The 13,480-nt window shown below is 36.0% G+C and overlaps 1 protein-coding gene across 4 annotated transcripts in view; it reads left to right on the top strand.

Moving 5' to 3' along the window:
• LOC113081025 (double C2-like domain-containing protein beta) overlaps nt 1-13,480 on the top strand; it is a 230,184-nt gene that overhangs the window by 45,857 nt on the left and 170,847 nt on the right. For all 4 annotated transcript variants that reach the window (XM_026253087.1, XM_026253097.1, XM_026253106.1 and 1 more), the window contains exon 6: nt 8,338-8,500. In XM_026253087.1, the coding sequence (XP_026108872.1) occupies nt 8,338-8,500 (163 nt within the window). The remainder of the gene's footprint in view (nt 1-8,337; nt 8,501-13,480) is intronic.

Consider the following 13,480-nt stretch of genomic DNA (forward strand, 5'->3'; position numbering starts at 1 on the left):
AAATTAGACTTATCTTGACCCTTTTTTTTAATTTATTTTTTTTCTATTTTATAAGTAGATACAAGCTTTCTTTAGACATATTTCTCATGTCTTGTGGAAGATTTTTATTGGTGGGATTTTGCTCAATCAAGTATGATCAAGATGAATCTAGTCATATATATATATATATGTTTTATTCCATTAGAATCATATAGCCTTTGTGTGAAAGGAATGTGCCTATGTCTGCAAAAAAACATCCTGACCACCACTTTTCTTTACCATAGCAAGTCTCAGGAAACATCTGGAAAAACATGCAATGGGTCTCTTCTCTTTACCATAGCGTCTCCCTAGGGAGGGATCAAAATTGCAAGCCTAAGGAAAAGTTTGACTATTTGGAAACGCCCTGTAAAGGGTATATAATGAAATGCAACCTAGCAGTTAGACAGAACTCCTTGCAACGAGCTCTCAACTTTGTTTTGCTTAAAATAAAGTATTTTCTTCTGAGAGAAAAATCCCTGACTGAGTTTGATCCTTTGGAGAACCGGCAAAATACACCACAGATTTGGCACCCCAGATGGGACTGGAAAGGAGCAGAGTGGACGACTGCTCTTGAGCTGACTGATGAGCAACACACACACAGTGGTGGCCACCATAGAATAAGGTAAGCATTTTGTCTTATATAATTAGTGTGTGTTGTTGACTGGTCAGCTCTGAGTGGTAAGGACACTTAAAATCTGCTCTTCCAAATTTAGAAAAATAATATGATATCTAAATTGAAAAAGGGGTTTTACTCCAGAAGAAATAACTGCATGCACATATTTCGGTTATTAATGGGAAGGCCTTGAAAGGCAACCTCGATTTAAGACAAATATGGTGTAGGCAGAAAGACATGGCATGCTGTGGTCTGTGTTTATTGGATAGCTGTGCCAGGTAGGACAGTGATAAACGGATAAGCAGATTAGTTAAGGAATCGCGAGGAAAAGTCCCATGGATACCGCTTTGAGAATGTATAAGTGAAATTCTCGAAGGACTGAATAGATGGGCCCTTAAGGACGCTCTAGGTAGAGCGAGCTCTAGGAAGAGCTGTGTTTTGTTGTGTGAATGTATCTGTGTCCGGACTGAATGAATGTGTGAACAAAGAAATTCTGTGTTGGGTGGGTAAAAGTTGCGCACCATTCTTGGACCGTCACTTCAGGGTGGCTGGGTGGAGTTGGACGCAGCTAGTATCCACTTGAGGGGGATGAATGTATTATGAGCCTTGATAATAAAAGGACAATTAATGTGTGATTATCCCTTAGATAAAGGGAAAAAGTATGCAAGAATAAGCACTCTGGCTCAATAAAGAGTGCAGAAAGTGTGAATGAGGTTAGGAAAATAGTATCAATAAAGTTTGAACCAAGATCTATAATAGATTTTTGCATTTAGGATGTCAGGGTGAAATGGGAAAAAATTTTCTGAGCCCAGTGTAGTGGGAGTGAGAACAAAGGAGGAAGTTTCCACATTAAAGTTGTATTACATGGGGGGAGCAAGAGGTGCTCTCCGCTCCTGGACCATCACTTGGGAGTGATTAGGTTACAGAGACTGGTGTTGAGAAAGGATAAGTGCAGGAGCCCTAAAACAATAAAGTTAACTGAAGGAAGGTTGTTTTAGAGAAAAATAAATACAAATGTTCCAAGAAATGGACTAATATAGAGATGGCAGAAATGGTGGAATATAGAAATAATAATAAATTAATTAATAAGATATGTATTTATTATTTAATAACTTGTCTGAATAGATTAATTTAAAAGATGCACGTGCTTAAAACTTTTTTTAATATGTGAAGACATCTAAAATTTGTATCTTGTTATCCCTAGGACACAGTATGAAAGTTAATCCATTACAGAGTTTCAGAGATTGGGCTTGTGTAAATGTAAAAATAAAAGAAATAACTTGTGCAATGTGGAATGAAAGCAAGATTGGGTGACCAAGTTAATAGACATTTTGATTCAAAAGCTATAGGCATTTTACAATAGGAAGGAAACTAGTTGCTTAAAGAATTAAATTTAATTATTTTATTTACAATAATAGGAATTATTTTATGTTGGTTAGGAAACATTAATTCACAAATACCAGATTATTCTGAATCATGTATGCAAATTTAGAAGAAAAATGATGATTGAAGTCTTTATTTTACCATACGCATGTCATGCTGTTATAAAAAAAGGTTTATTTTATTTTATTGCAGTATACTTAGATAATAAAGGTAGCTGATTTCTGCATTTTGCAAAGAAGAAAAATGCTTGCTATTTTCCTGCAATGAAGAACTTGCTTTACTAACAAAGAATAAGAGAACTGCTGTTTTCAACCAGATGATTTTGTTTTTATTAAGGGACCACTGAAAGAAGAGGTTGAAAAGTGAAAATTAGAAAAAGAGCTGATTGCTCAGAAACAATTTGGTAAGAAGTTACATAGGTGCATTTGATTAATGCAGTCTCTGAGTGTTAAACTTTCAGATGATTTCTGGAACAGTGCCTTGACAAAGGAAAGCAATGAAATGGAGTCTGTCGAGGAATGGCAAAGCAGCAAACACAGCTGCAGAGAGAAGAAGAGGGAGGGGCTGATGGATGTTCCCCTCCCCTCCTGAAAGAGAAGAACACACTTCAGCAAGGAGAAAGAAAGAATTAAAGCAGGAAAAGGTGAATCTTTCACTTGAGACTTTTCCTGAGGTTGAAAAGAACATTATGAAATGCAAAACTCTGGCAGAAAGAAACCAGAAGCCAGACTGAGAAGAAGCAGAGAAACAACGGAGACCGTACGCCACAACATCAGGTCTTTGAGTGCCATCACAGACTGACGACCCAGTACAACAGCCCAAGCTGATGATGTCACCAGAAGGACTTCTATCCCTTCAGTGCACAGGTCCTGCATATTCAATGAACACTATAGAGACTGCTTCAAATGTTAATTATTTTATTTGATTATTTTATTTGCTATGTTTTAATCTTGATTATTCACTGGTCTCACAGCACTTCCTTAAATTCTGTGTTTTAACTAACTTTCTCAATCTGCTTTTCATTAGGTTCCAGTCCAGCCTCATGTCTTAAAGAAAAAAATAATAACTTTGACAGACAGAAGTGAGTACTTGACTCACCAATCAGATAAACATGGAGCTGGATTTGGCATAGTAAGGCTGTTTCATTAAACAACTAGGGGGAAATGCACAACTAAATACTTGACAACAATGCTGAGCGCTTTGGGAAAGAAGAGAATAAATAAATAAATAAAAAAGGGTATCCTGATGAACAATAGGAAAAACTTATATGGTTGAAAAAATAGAAATATTGGTCACTCCATTTTGTTTTAAGGTAATTTTCTAAGGTAAAACTGAATAAAATAATAATGAATAAAAGATTATTCCAAAGATCCAAAATCATGAAATCACATATACTGTCATCACTGGGGATAACCAGATGGAAATGTAGATGGTCATGGATCCAAGATTTACAGAGATCTCCAATCCTCTTCTCAGAGTTGCTCATGAGCAATAACAAAAAAGTATTTGACTAAACTTTAAATTAGACAAACACATGACATTTGAGAAATGATAATTGGCTCTCTCAAATGCTCAATGCCTAGGCCTAAAATTCTAAACAAATTCATCTAGGAGATTTTGGAAAAAGGAAGGAAAGAAAGAAAAGAAAAGTTTTTGGCAAAAAAAAAAAAAAAAAAAAAAAAAAAGGGGGGAGTGAAAGTATGTGAAAAAGTATGAATGATGGTGTTGTATGGCATGAAAGAGAGTGTCTGACGAGACACTGAGGCAATTCAATCAATTTGCCCAAACAGCTGTATACAAATTTGAATGTGGGCCCACAGGGCAAACTTATGCCCAGTAAAATAATGACCATGGATGAATTTGGTTAAGTTTCCTGGTCAGTACCAAGGTCTTTGTTGTGGCAGAAAGAAAAACAGTGCCACACATGCGCAGCGTATAACATGGGAAGGCAGAGCAAAGCAAGCTTGCTCTGTCTAACCAACATTTAACTTTCTTTTCAGCATATCATGATGGAGCTGATTGTGTCAAAAGGATGAAATATTATCTTTCTGACTGTTAAAATAAATACAGTGGGTTGAGTGTTTTCCAGGTCAAAAGGCCTATGTTACTGAGCAACATAGGCCTAGATAAAATATCCAGTGATATAGAGGAACTCAGTTTACAAAATAAAAAGATAACTAAATAAGCAAATTGTTGAGAATAAAATTGAAAGGAATTAAAAAATAGTAAAGACAGCACTGGAATTGTGAAAACTCAAAAAGGGGCCAAGACAGCCCTCAACCCATATTACAATTCCACAGGTCACACCAAGAAGGACGACTGGCAAGATGAACAAATTAGCATGCTTGATAACACTAACAAAAAATTCTTAAGTTTTCCATTTACAGGTGACAGCAGTTCCAGTAAGGCCAAGGAATGCTTCGCCCCATCAAAGAGAACCAGTGAGGGTGCAGTTATCATCTCAAGAGAGCCTTGCATTAATCAGCAAAACGGTTACAGAGTGACACCTGAGTTCACATCTCTAACCTTAAAATACGCCAACCAGCTTCAACAACTCCACACAGCATGAAGTGAGGGATGAAGGGCGTGCTAGTAACGACCCACCCTTGCCAACGAGGGAAAGACCATTGCAACGACTCGCAAAGAGTCTCCCTGGTGAAGATGGAATGAGAGAATGATGGGACTGCTACTGAGATCAAAATACTTGGGTGCAGATATGAGCCAACAAATAGAAAAGAAAAGGTGGAAAGAGAATTTTAAGTAATGGTAGATGAAGAATTTGAAGGTTATGAGAAGGGAAATATGGATGTAGGAAGATTTGAAGGGAAAATAGAGCAATTTGATGCAACAAATAGAATGAAAGGAGCAAAATAGAAAAGCTCAAGATTTGTGAATTGAAGAAGGAAAAGTATGTGTTATGTTTGGGGAAAATGCTGTATTTATAGAAGGGAGCATTTAATGAAGAACTGATCAAATTGAAAAGGCTAAGAATGGTGATAAAGAAAATGTTGGAAAAGATAATAAAATGTAAGACTGGTTTGATTTACAATTAGGAACATGTGGAGCATAGTTTATAATTAAATAGGGAAAGTTTTTAGGAATGGCATTAATGACAGGAGATTTACTCTTTTACTGTATACTTCCTATATTGAGGTCACTAGTCAAAGCCACAGTTAAGCAAATTAAATTCAAAGATATCAAAATAATGGGAAATGGATACATAAGGTATCTAAGCTGAAGATCAACTCTTATAATCTTGTGATATTCAATGTGTGATGTGATTTGTATTTGTATGTGTATGTATTTTTACGCCTTTTATACAAAACTATGATAACCAGGCAAATGCTGAACCAATTGCACATTCATGTTTTTAACAATGTCTACTATTAAAGAGGGGTTAGGGAGACTGGATCTTTTACTCACTCCATGTCAAATTAGGAGAGAGATGTTTGGTCCAGTAATCCCTCAGAGTGGAATTTCATAATCTAGTCACTGGGGATAATACAATGTGACTTATTTAGTCACTAGATAGTGTAAATAATATGACTGGATTATGGAGTAGCACTCTGGATAAGAATAATCAAATGTGAGACTTATTAAGTCTCAAAGGGGAGAATATGTGGAAGATTTTTATTGGTGGGATTTTGCTCAATCAAGTATGATCAAGATGAATCTAGTCATATATATATATATATGTTTTATTCCATTAGAATCATATAGCCTTTGTGTGAAAGGAATGTGCCTATGTCTGCAAAAAAACATCCTGACCACCACTTTTCTTTACCATAGCAAGTCTCAGGAAACATCTGGAAAAACATGCAATGGGTCTCTTCTCTTTACCATAGCGTCTCCCTAGGGAGGGATCAAAATTGCAAGCCTAAGGAAAAGTTTGACTATTTGGAAACGCCCTGTAAAGGGTATATAATGAAATGCAACCTAGCAGTTAGACAGAACTCCTTGCAACGAGCTCTCAACTTTGTTTTGCTTAAAATAAAGTATTTTCTTCTGAGAGAAAAATCCCTGACTGAGTTTGATCCTTTGGAGAACCGGCAAAATACACCACAGTCTCTGTGTCAGATATTAGCTGAGTTTGTGACGTGTAGAAAGCTGGTCAAGAAGACCTAGATGGCAGAAAGTGCACCCTGTTTTTTTTTTTTTGGGGGGGGGGGGGGGGGGGGGGGGCTTATTTTTCAAAAAGCACAACACAGCAATGTTCTTATCATTAGTGTACACAAATAAAAGTAGGACCCTTTAAGATTTGATTGATTATAGTCTTATCTGTATCTTAGTATCTAAGGTTTCTCTGTGAAACAGGAAAAACTGAAAGTGAAAAGGTTAAAGACGTTGCATTCAATTTTATCTTTAGAAGGTAAATCTAGATTTAAAATTCAATGTTTATTTTAGAACTGTTGAAATTATTTATTGTATGTAACACAAGTACTTTATAAGTAACTGTCATTCAATTACATAAAAATGAACAGTAATCCCTTACTTTACTTTTTCAGTGGATAAGCGATTTAATTACAGTAACTCGTTACTTAAGAAAGTACTTATTGTAGTTAGTTGCCCAGGCAGCATTTCCAGTTAAGTTATACATTTAATATTTCTTATTTATTTCAGTTGCCATTATATTTTCTTGTTCTATCAATTTGTAATATTTTGTTAAAGGGGGGGTGAAATGCTCGTTTTCACTCAATATCCTGTTAATCTTGAGTACCTATAGAGTAGTACTGCATCCTTCATAACTCCAAAAAGTCTTTAGTTTTATTATATTCATAAGAGAAAGATAGTCTGTACCGATTTTTCCCGGAAAAACACGACCGGCTGGAGGCGTGACATGTGGGCGGAGCTAAAGAATCACGAGCGCCAGTAGGCTTTTGCTTTGAGAGCATGTGGAAGCTGTGACATTACCTTGAGGAAAAAACCATCATCCAAAACAAACCATGGCTAACAGTCAGATTCAGCCATTTATTTATGATCCAGAATCAGATCCCGAGGCAGAAAATGAATGAGAGCAGCAGCAGCAACGACTCGCTCCGAGCGGGGCTCGAACCCGGGTCTCCGATGGGAGGCGGACGCACTAACAAGGAGGCAGAGATATTTTAAGCAGTTTTACTCACCGCCTGTGGTTCCAACACACAATCGTGACCCTTTTTCGTTGGGATTGCATCATCCTTAACCTGTTAAATGTCACTCCGTCCTGTATACGGGACACCTACGTTGACTATACTATATTACAATCAAATTTAATCTAATCTTGACAAACTACATATCTTTGGAAAGGTCTAAGACTCCCAAATATATATTATACCAATATTTTTTGTTAAAAATTATGTAGGAAAAGTAATAGATCAATTTATGACAAGAGTGCACCCTCAGAAATCTACATTACAAAAGGAGCTTTGACCTTTATTTAAAAAAAGACTTCCTCGTTGCCTTTTTCTCTATCACATTTTAGAAATCATCAGAAGCTATATATCACTTGAAAACATCAAATCTCAAAATTCATCCTTTAAAACCCATTTTAAAATCAGACATTGCATTACCATGTAAATGGCACATCAAAATCATGTTACAAAATGTTTTCAGTCATTATAAAAATTTAGGTTTGTATTAGCACATTCAAGTCTATCTTCAAAAACGTGAGTGACAGTTATCAGGTTAAGAAATAAACGATACGCAAATCCGTAGTCAAACTGGGCCTTGTTTGTAAAACAAGCATTTTCGAAATGCAGGGAACAAACACAAACACTTGCACAACTCCGTTGATGCTCTATAAAAATAAACTCCATCCACTGGTCCCTTAATGCTGTTTTTTTTTTTGGTAATCTGTGCAGGGTTGTCTTGCCCTGGCAACCAAAAACACACTCCTTTTGTGACATTCAGCGACGCTCTCGCTCTGATCAGTGATTGTCTGTGCTCAGCCTTTCAGTGCTCTGCTGTACGGGAGCGCGCGCTCTTCCGGCAGACATGCCCTCAGGACCCATATAAGGAAATTCCGCTCCATCTAACGTCACACAGAGCCATACTCGAAAAAAACTTTTGGAAGTATTTTTGGAACAGAAATACTCCTTCAAACATACAACTTAATTTTTGAAACTTTGTCCATGTTTAGCATGGGAATCCAACTCTTTAACGGTGTAAACAACTCAGTATGCATGAAATAGCATTTCACCCCCCCTTTAATGATAAGATCACTGGTGTTAAAATGTGGAAATTATACTAGTGTTACGTTACGTTATGTTATGTCTTTAAGTACCTGCTTTAAATCACTTCATACGGAGCTGTGCTTAATTTGTTTTCCTTTTCCCTGCTCTTCAAAGGTATGGAAACGTTCTGGAGCCTGGTTCTACAAAGCCTTGCCGAAGCATATTCGTCCCATTAAGGATTCAATTCTAGATAACAGGATGCAAGTAATAGAAAGAGGAGAGCAGCTGCCAGTGACCAGGAGTGCGCCAATCAGCTACACATGGGCTCAAAGCAAAGGTTAGATGCTTCTATTCTATTCTATTCTATTCTATTCTATTCTATAGGCCTGTCATGATAACAACTCTTTGTTGTGCAATATATTTTCCCAGAAATAAATATGATAAATAATATTAAGACCATTTTATGCCACTATATATTTAATCATAATATAAACAGCATAATAATGGCCTACACACTTTCAAATGACAACAAACTTTTAATTCTTAAGAATATTTAGCTCATGGAAATTACGCCAAAATATTAGATACCTTAAAAAACTAGAATAAACTAGTAAATAAAAAGTTTCTAACAAAAGGTGCAAAGTAACAAGTAAAAAAAAAAGACAAATTCACAAATAACTTGTATGGAGATTTTTACATCTACAGATTTTTCCTTGACCTTCTTTGTAATTCAAGGGTGCACTGTATCAGTCAGATGTCCGTATGCAAGGCCATATTTGCAGATGAAACTTAGTTTGTAGAAGCATTTTTCAAATTTGAACAAACACCTCATGACTACATCACATTATGTACGAGATGCTGCAAAAAACACAGGTGCAAGTGGAATACAAAAAACATGGTGACTTCCATTTTTATGTAAATATAATGGGCAATATATTGCATCACCTAAAATGATTGAGGTCACGTGTATATATATATATATATATATATAGTGTGTGATAAGTCGATATACTGTATTGATTATTGTGTCAGGCCAGTTCTATATGGAATGCATAGAATCTTAAAAACTGCAGAAATTTTCATGTATGGGCCAAAACAGGATTAAATCCAGTCTTATCCTGTGTCGTATTCATTTTCCTTCTCTCTCCCATTACTTTTCTGTCTGGTCTTGAATTTCTTTAAAATTAAAGGCAAATATATATATATATATATATATATATATACAGTCATGCCCACAAATATTGGCACCCTTGGCAAATATGATCAAAAAAGGCCTTGAAAATTCATCTGCATTGTTAATCCTTTTGATTAAAAAAATTCACAAAAATGTATCCTTTCATTGGATAATAAGAATTTAAAACGGAGGGGAAATATCATTATGAAATAAATGTTTTTCTCAAATACTCATTGGACACAATTATTGGCACCCCTATTTTGAGCACTCTAGCATGATTATAAACATGAAATCATCCAGCTCTGGCTTCCTTTTTCACATAAATATAAAGAGGAGGGAAAATAAAGCCCATCACAATGAGAAAAACCAGAGAAAATATTTATGATGTGCAGCAAAAGATATTGGGGCTTAACAAATCGGTGAAGTGGCTTTAAGAAAAGAACTAGAGCAGTGAAAATTCCCATTTCCACCATCAGGGCAATAATTAAGAATTTCCCACCAACAGGAAATGATACAAAATTGCCTGGAAGAGGACGTGTGCCTATATCGTCCTAATGTGCGGTGAGAAGGGAGTAAAGACTCTCCAAGGGTCACAGCTGGAGAATTGCAGAAAATAGTTGAGTCTCTGGTTCAGAAAACCAGAAAAAAATTGTCAAACAGAACCTACATCAACACATGTTGTTTGGGAGGGTTACAAGAAAAATTATCCTAGCCCATTCAAAAACAAACTAAAGCATATTCAGTTATCAGCCATGATTGGAATTTTAAATGGGACTGGCTTTTATGATCAGATGAAACTAAAAAATGAGCTTTTTAGCAGCAAACACTCAAGATGGGGTTGGTGAACACAGAGAAAAAAAGTACCCCATGTGTACAATGAAATATACAGCTGTATTTTTGATGTTGTGGGCCTGTATTTCTGCTGGAGGTCCTGGACATCTTGTTTAGACACATGGCATCATGGATTCTATTAAATACCAACAGATAAAAAATCAGTAAGTGACTGACTCTGTTAGAAGTCTTATAATGGGTCATGTTTGGATCTTCCGACCGTACAATAATCCAAACACAAATCTCAGAAATAACACCGAAATGGGTCACTGAGCTCAAAACCAAGCTTCTGCTAAAGCCCTTCCAGTCCTCTGACCTGAACCCTATGAAAAATGAGAGGAGTGAACTGAAGAGGAGAAGCACCGACATGGAGCTGGGAATCTAAAGGTTCTGGACTGATTCTGGATGAAGGAATGGTCTCTGATCTCTTGTGAGGTTTTCTCTAACCTCATCAGGGATTATAGGAGAAAATTTAGAGCTTTTAAACTGGCAAATGGAGGTTTCAAAAAGTATTGAATAAAAGGGTTCCAATAATTGTGTCCAACGAGTATTAGAGAAAAACATTTATTTCATAATGATATTTGCCCCCATTTAAAATTCTTATTATCCAATGAAATTATACATTTTTGTGAATTTTTTAAATAAAAGATCAAAAGGATTAACAACACAGATGAATTTATATATATATATATATATGAATATAATTTTTATATATATAATTTTTCTTTTTTTTTTTTTTTTTTGTTTTTTTTTTTTTACACTATAGTGCCCTTACAAGATTATTTTTAGTCCAATACAAGTTAAGCACATTTGACAGCATTTATCTCTCAACATTATCACAAAAATGTATTTCCATGTGTTTATCTTTTTCTTAATAAAAACACAAATCTGGGTTACAGTGAAGCACTTTCAGTAGAAGTAAATGTAGCCAATTTGTAAAGTTTCAGTTGTATACTGTGAGCACAAGATGTAGACAATGTATGCTTACAATATGTTAGTGTGAGTAAACGGTGTTATAAACTGTTTGTTTTAAATAATCTCCACATACAGTTTAGACCAATAGAATGAAAGTGCAACATTCAAATGGAAGCACATTAAAAGCACTAAAAGATACATTTTGCTTTAATATTTTGCATTCAAAAGTGGAAAAACTTTAAATTCCTTAAGTAGTGCTGTAGTAAATTCCATTTACTACAGCATAATCAAAGTTTATTCAGTAAACTGCTGTTTAACAACCCTGCATCAAATATATATTAAAAAAATAAAAAATAAAAATCCTGGAATATTTGGACACACAAAAATGTATAAACAACATTGCATTAGATAAGAAAGATAGCATGAATCACACATACACAACTGTTTGTTAGGTTTAAAATGGTAAAATATTAGATGTACTTTGCTGTATACCCACACTTTATTGGGATTTTGAGCTGTGTCTGTGATTAGGCCATTGTAGCAGTTCTCTAAATAAACTGGTGAGGCTATAGATCTAAAGGTCAGGTTGCTTATTAAAATGCCGTTTAGTCATTTCAGCACCTGAGATGGGACATCCCATTCTCTACCGGTGATACTATTAATGAGCTCAGCCATCTTAAGGGGACCTCATTTAACCCTTCTCCAAATAAACATTCACTCCTACAGTATTGTTCAAAATAATAGCAGTACAATGTGACTAACCAGAATAATCAAGGTTTTTAGTATATTTTTTATTGCTACGTGGCAAACAAGTTACCAGTAGGTTCAGTAGATTCTCAGAAAACAAACAAGACCCAGCATTCATGATATGCACGCTCTTAAGGCTGTGCAATTGGGCAATTAGTTGAAAGGGGTGTGTTCAAAAAAATAGCAGTGTCTACCTTTGACTGTACAAACTCAAAACTATTTTGTACAAACATTTTTTTTTTCTGGGATTTAGCAATCCTGTGAATCACTAAACTAATATTTAGTTGTATGACCACAGTTTTTTAAAACTGCTTGACATCTGTGTGGCATGGAGTCAACCAACTTGTGGCACCTCTCAGCTGTTATTCCACTCCATGATTCTTTAAAAACATTCCACAATTCATTCACATTTCTTGGTTTTGCTTCAGAAACAGCATTTTTGATATCACCCCACAAGTTCTCAATTGGATTAAGGTCTGGAGATTGGGCTGGCCACTCCATAACATTAATTTTGTTGGTTTGGAACCAAGACTTTGCCCGTTTACTAGTGTGTTTTGGGTCATTGTCTTGTTGAAACAACCATTTCAAGGGCATGTCCTCTTCAGCATAGGGCAACATGACCTCTTCAAGTATTTTAACATATGCAAACTGATCCATGATCCCTGGTATGCGATAAATAGGCCCAACACCATAGTAGGAGAAACATGCCCATATCATGATGCTTGCACCTCCATGCTTCACTGTCTTCACTGTGTACTGTGGCTTGAATTCAGAGTTTGAGGGTCGTCTCACAAACTGCCTGTGGCCCTTGGACCCAAAAAGAACAATTTTACTCTCATCAGTCCACAAAATGTTCCTCCATTTCTCTTTAGGCCAGTTGATATGTTCTTTGGCAAATTGTAACCTCTTCTGCACATGCCTTTTTTTTAACAGAGGGACTTTGCGGGGGATTCTTGAAAATAGATTAGCTTCACACAGACGTCTTCTAACTGTCACAGTACTTACAGGTAACTCCAGACTGTCTTTGATCATCCTGGAGGTAATCATTGGCTGAGCCTTTGCCGTTCTGGTTATTCTTCTATCCATTTTGATGGTTGTCTTCCGTTTTCTTCCACGTCTCTCTGGTTTTGCTCTCCATTTTAAGGCATTGGAGATCATTTTAGCTGAACAGCCTATCATTTTTTGCACCTCTTTATAGGTTTTCCCCTCTCTAATCAACTTTTTAATCAAAGTACGCTGTTCTTCTGAACAATGTCTTGAACGACCCATTTTCCTCAGCTTTCAAATGCATGTTCAACAAGTGTTGGCTTCATCCTTAAATAGGGGCCACCTGATTTACACCTGTTTCTTCACAAAATTGATGACCTCAGTGATTGAATGCCACACTGCTATTTTTTTGAACACACCCCTTTCAACTAATTCAACTAATTGCCCAATTGCACAGCCTTAAGAGCGTGCATATCATGAATGCTGGGTCTCATTTGTTTTCTGAGAATCTACTGAACCTACTGGTAACTTGTTTGCCACGTAGCAATAAAAAAATATACGAAAAACCTTGATTATTCTGGTTAGTCACATTGTACTGCTATTATTTTGAACAATACTGTACATCCATTTCAGGCTGAAATGCTCCTAGCATCCAGGCACAGT

The sequence above is a fragment of the Carassius auratus genome, chromosome 5, assembly GCF_003368295.1.
Source record: "Carassius auratus strain Wakin chromosome 5, ASM336829v1, whole genome shotgun sequence".
Taxonomy (NCBI): Eukaryota; Metazoa; Chordata; class Actinopteri; order Cypriniformes; family Cyprinidae; genus Carassius; species Carassius auratus.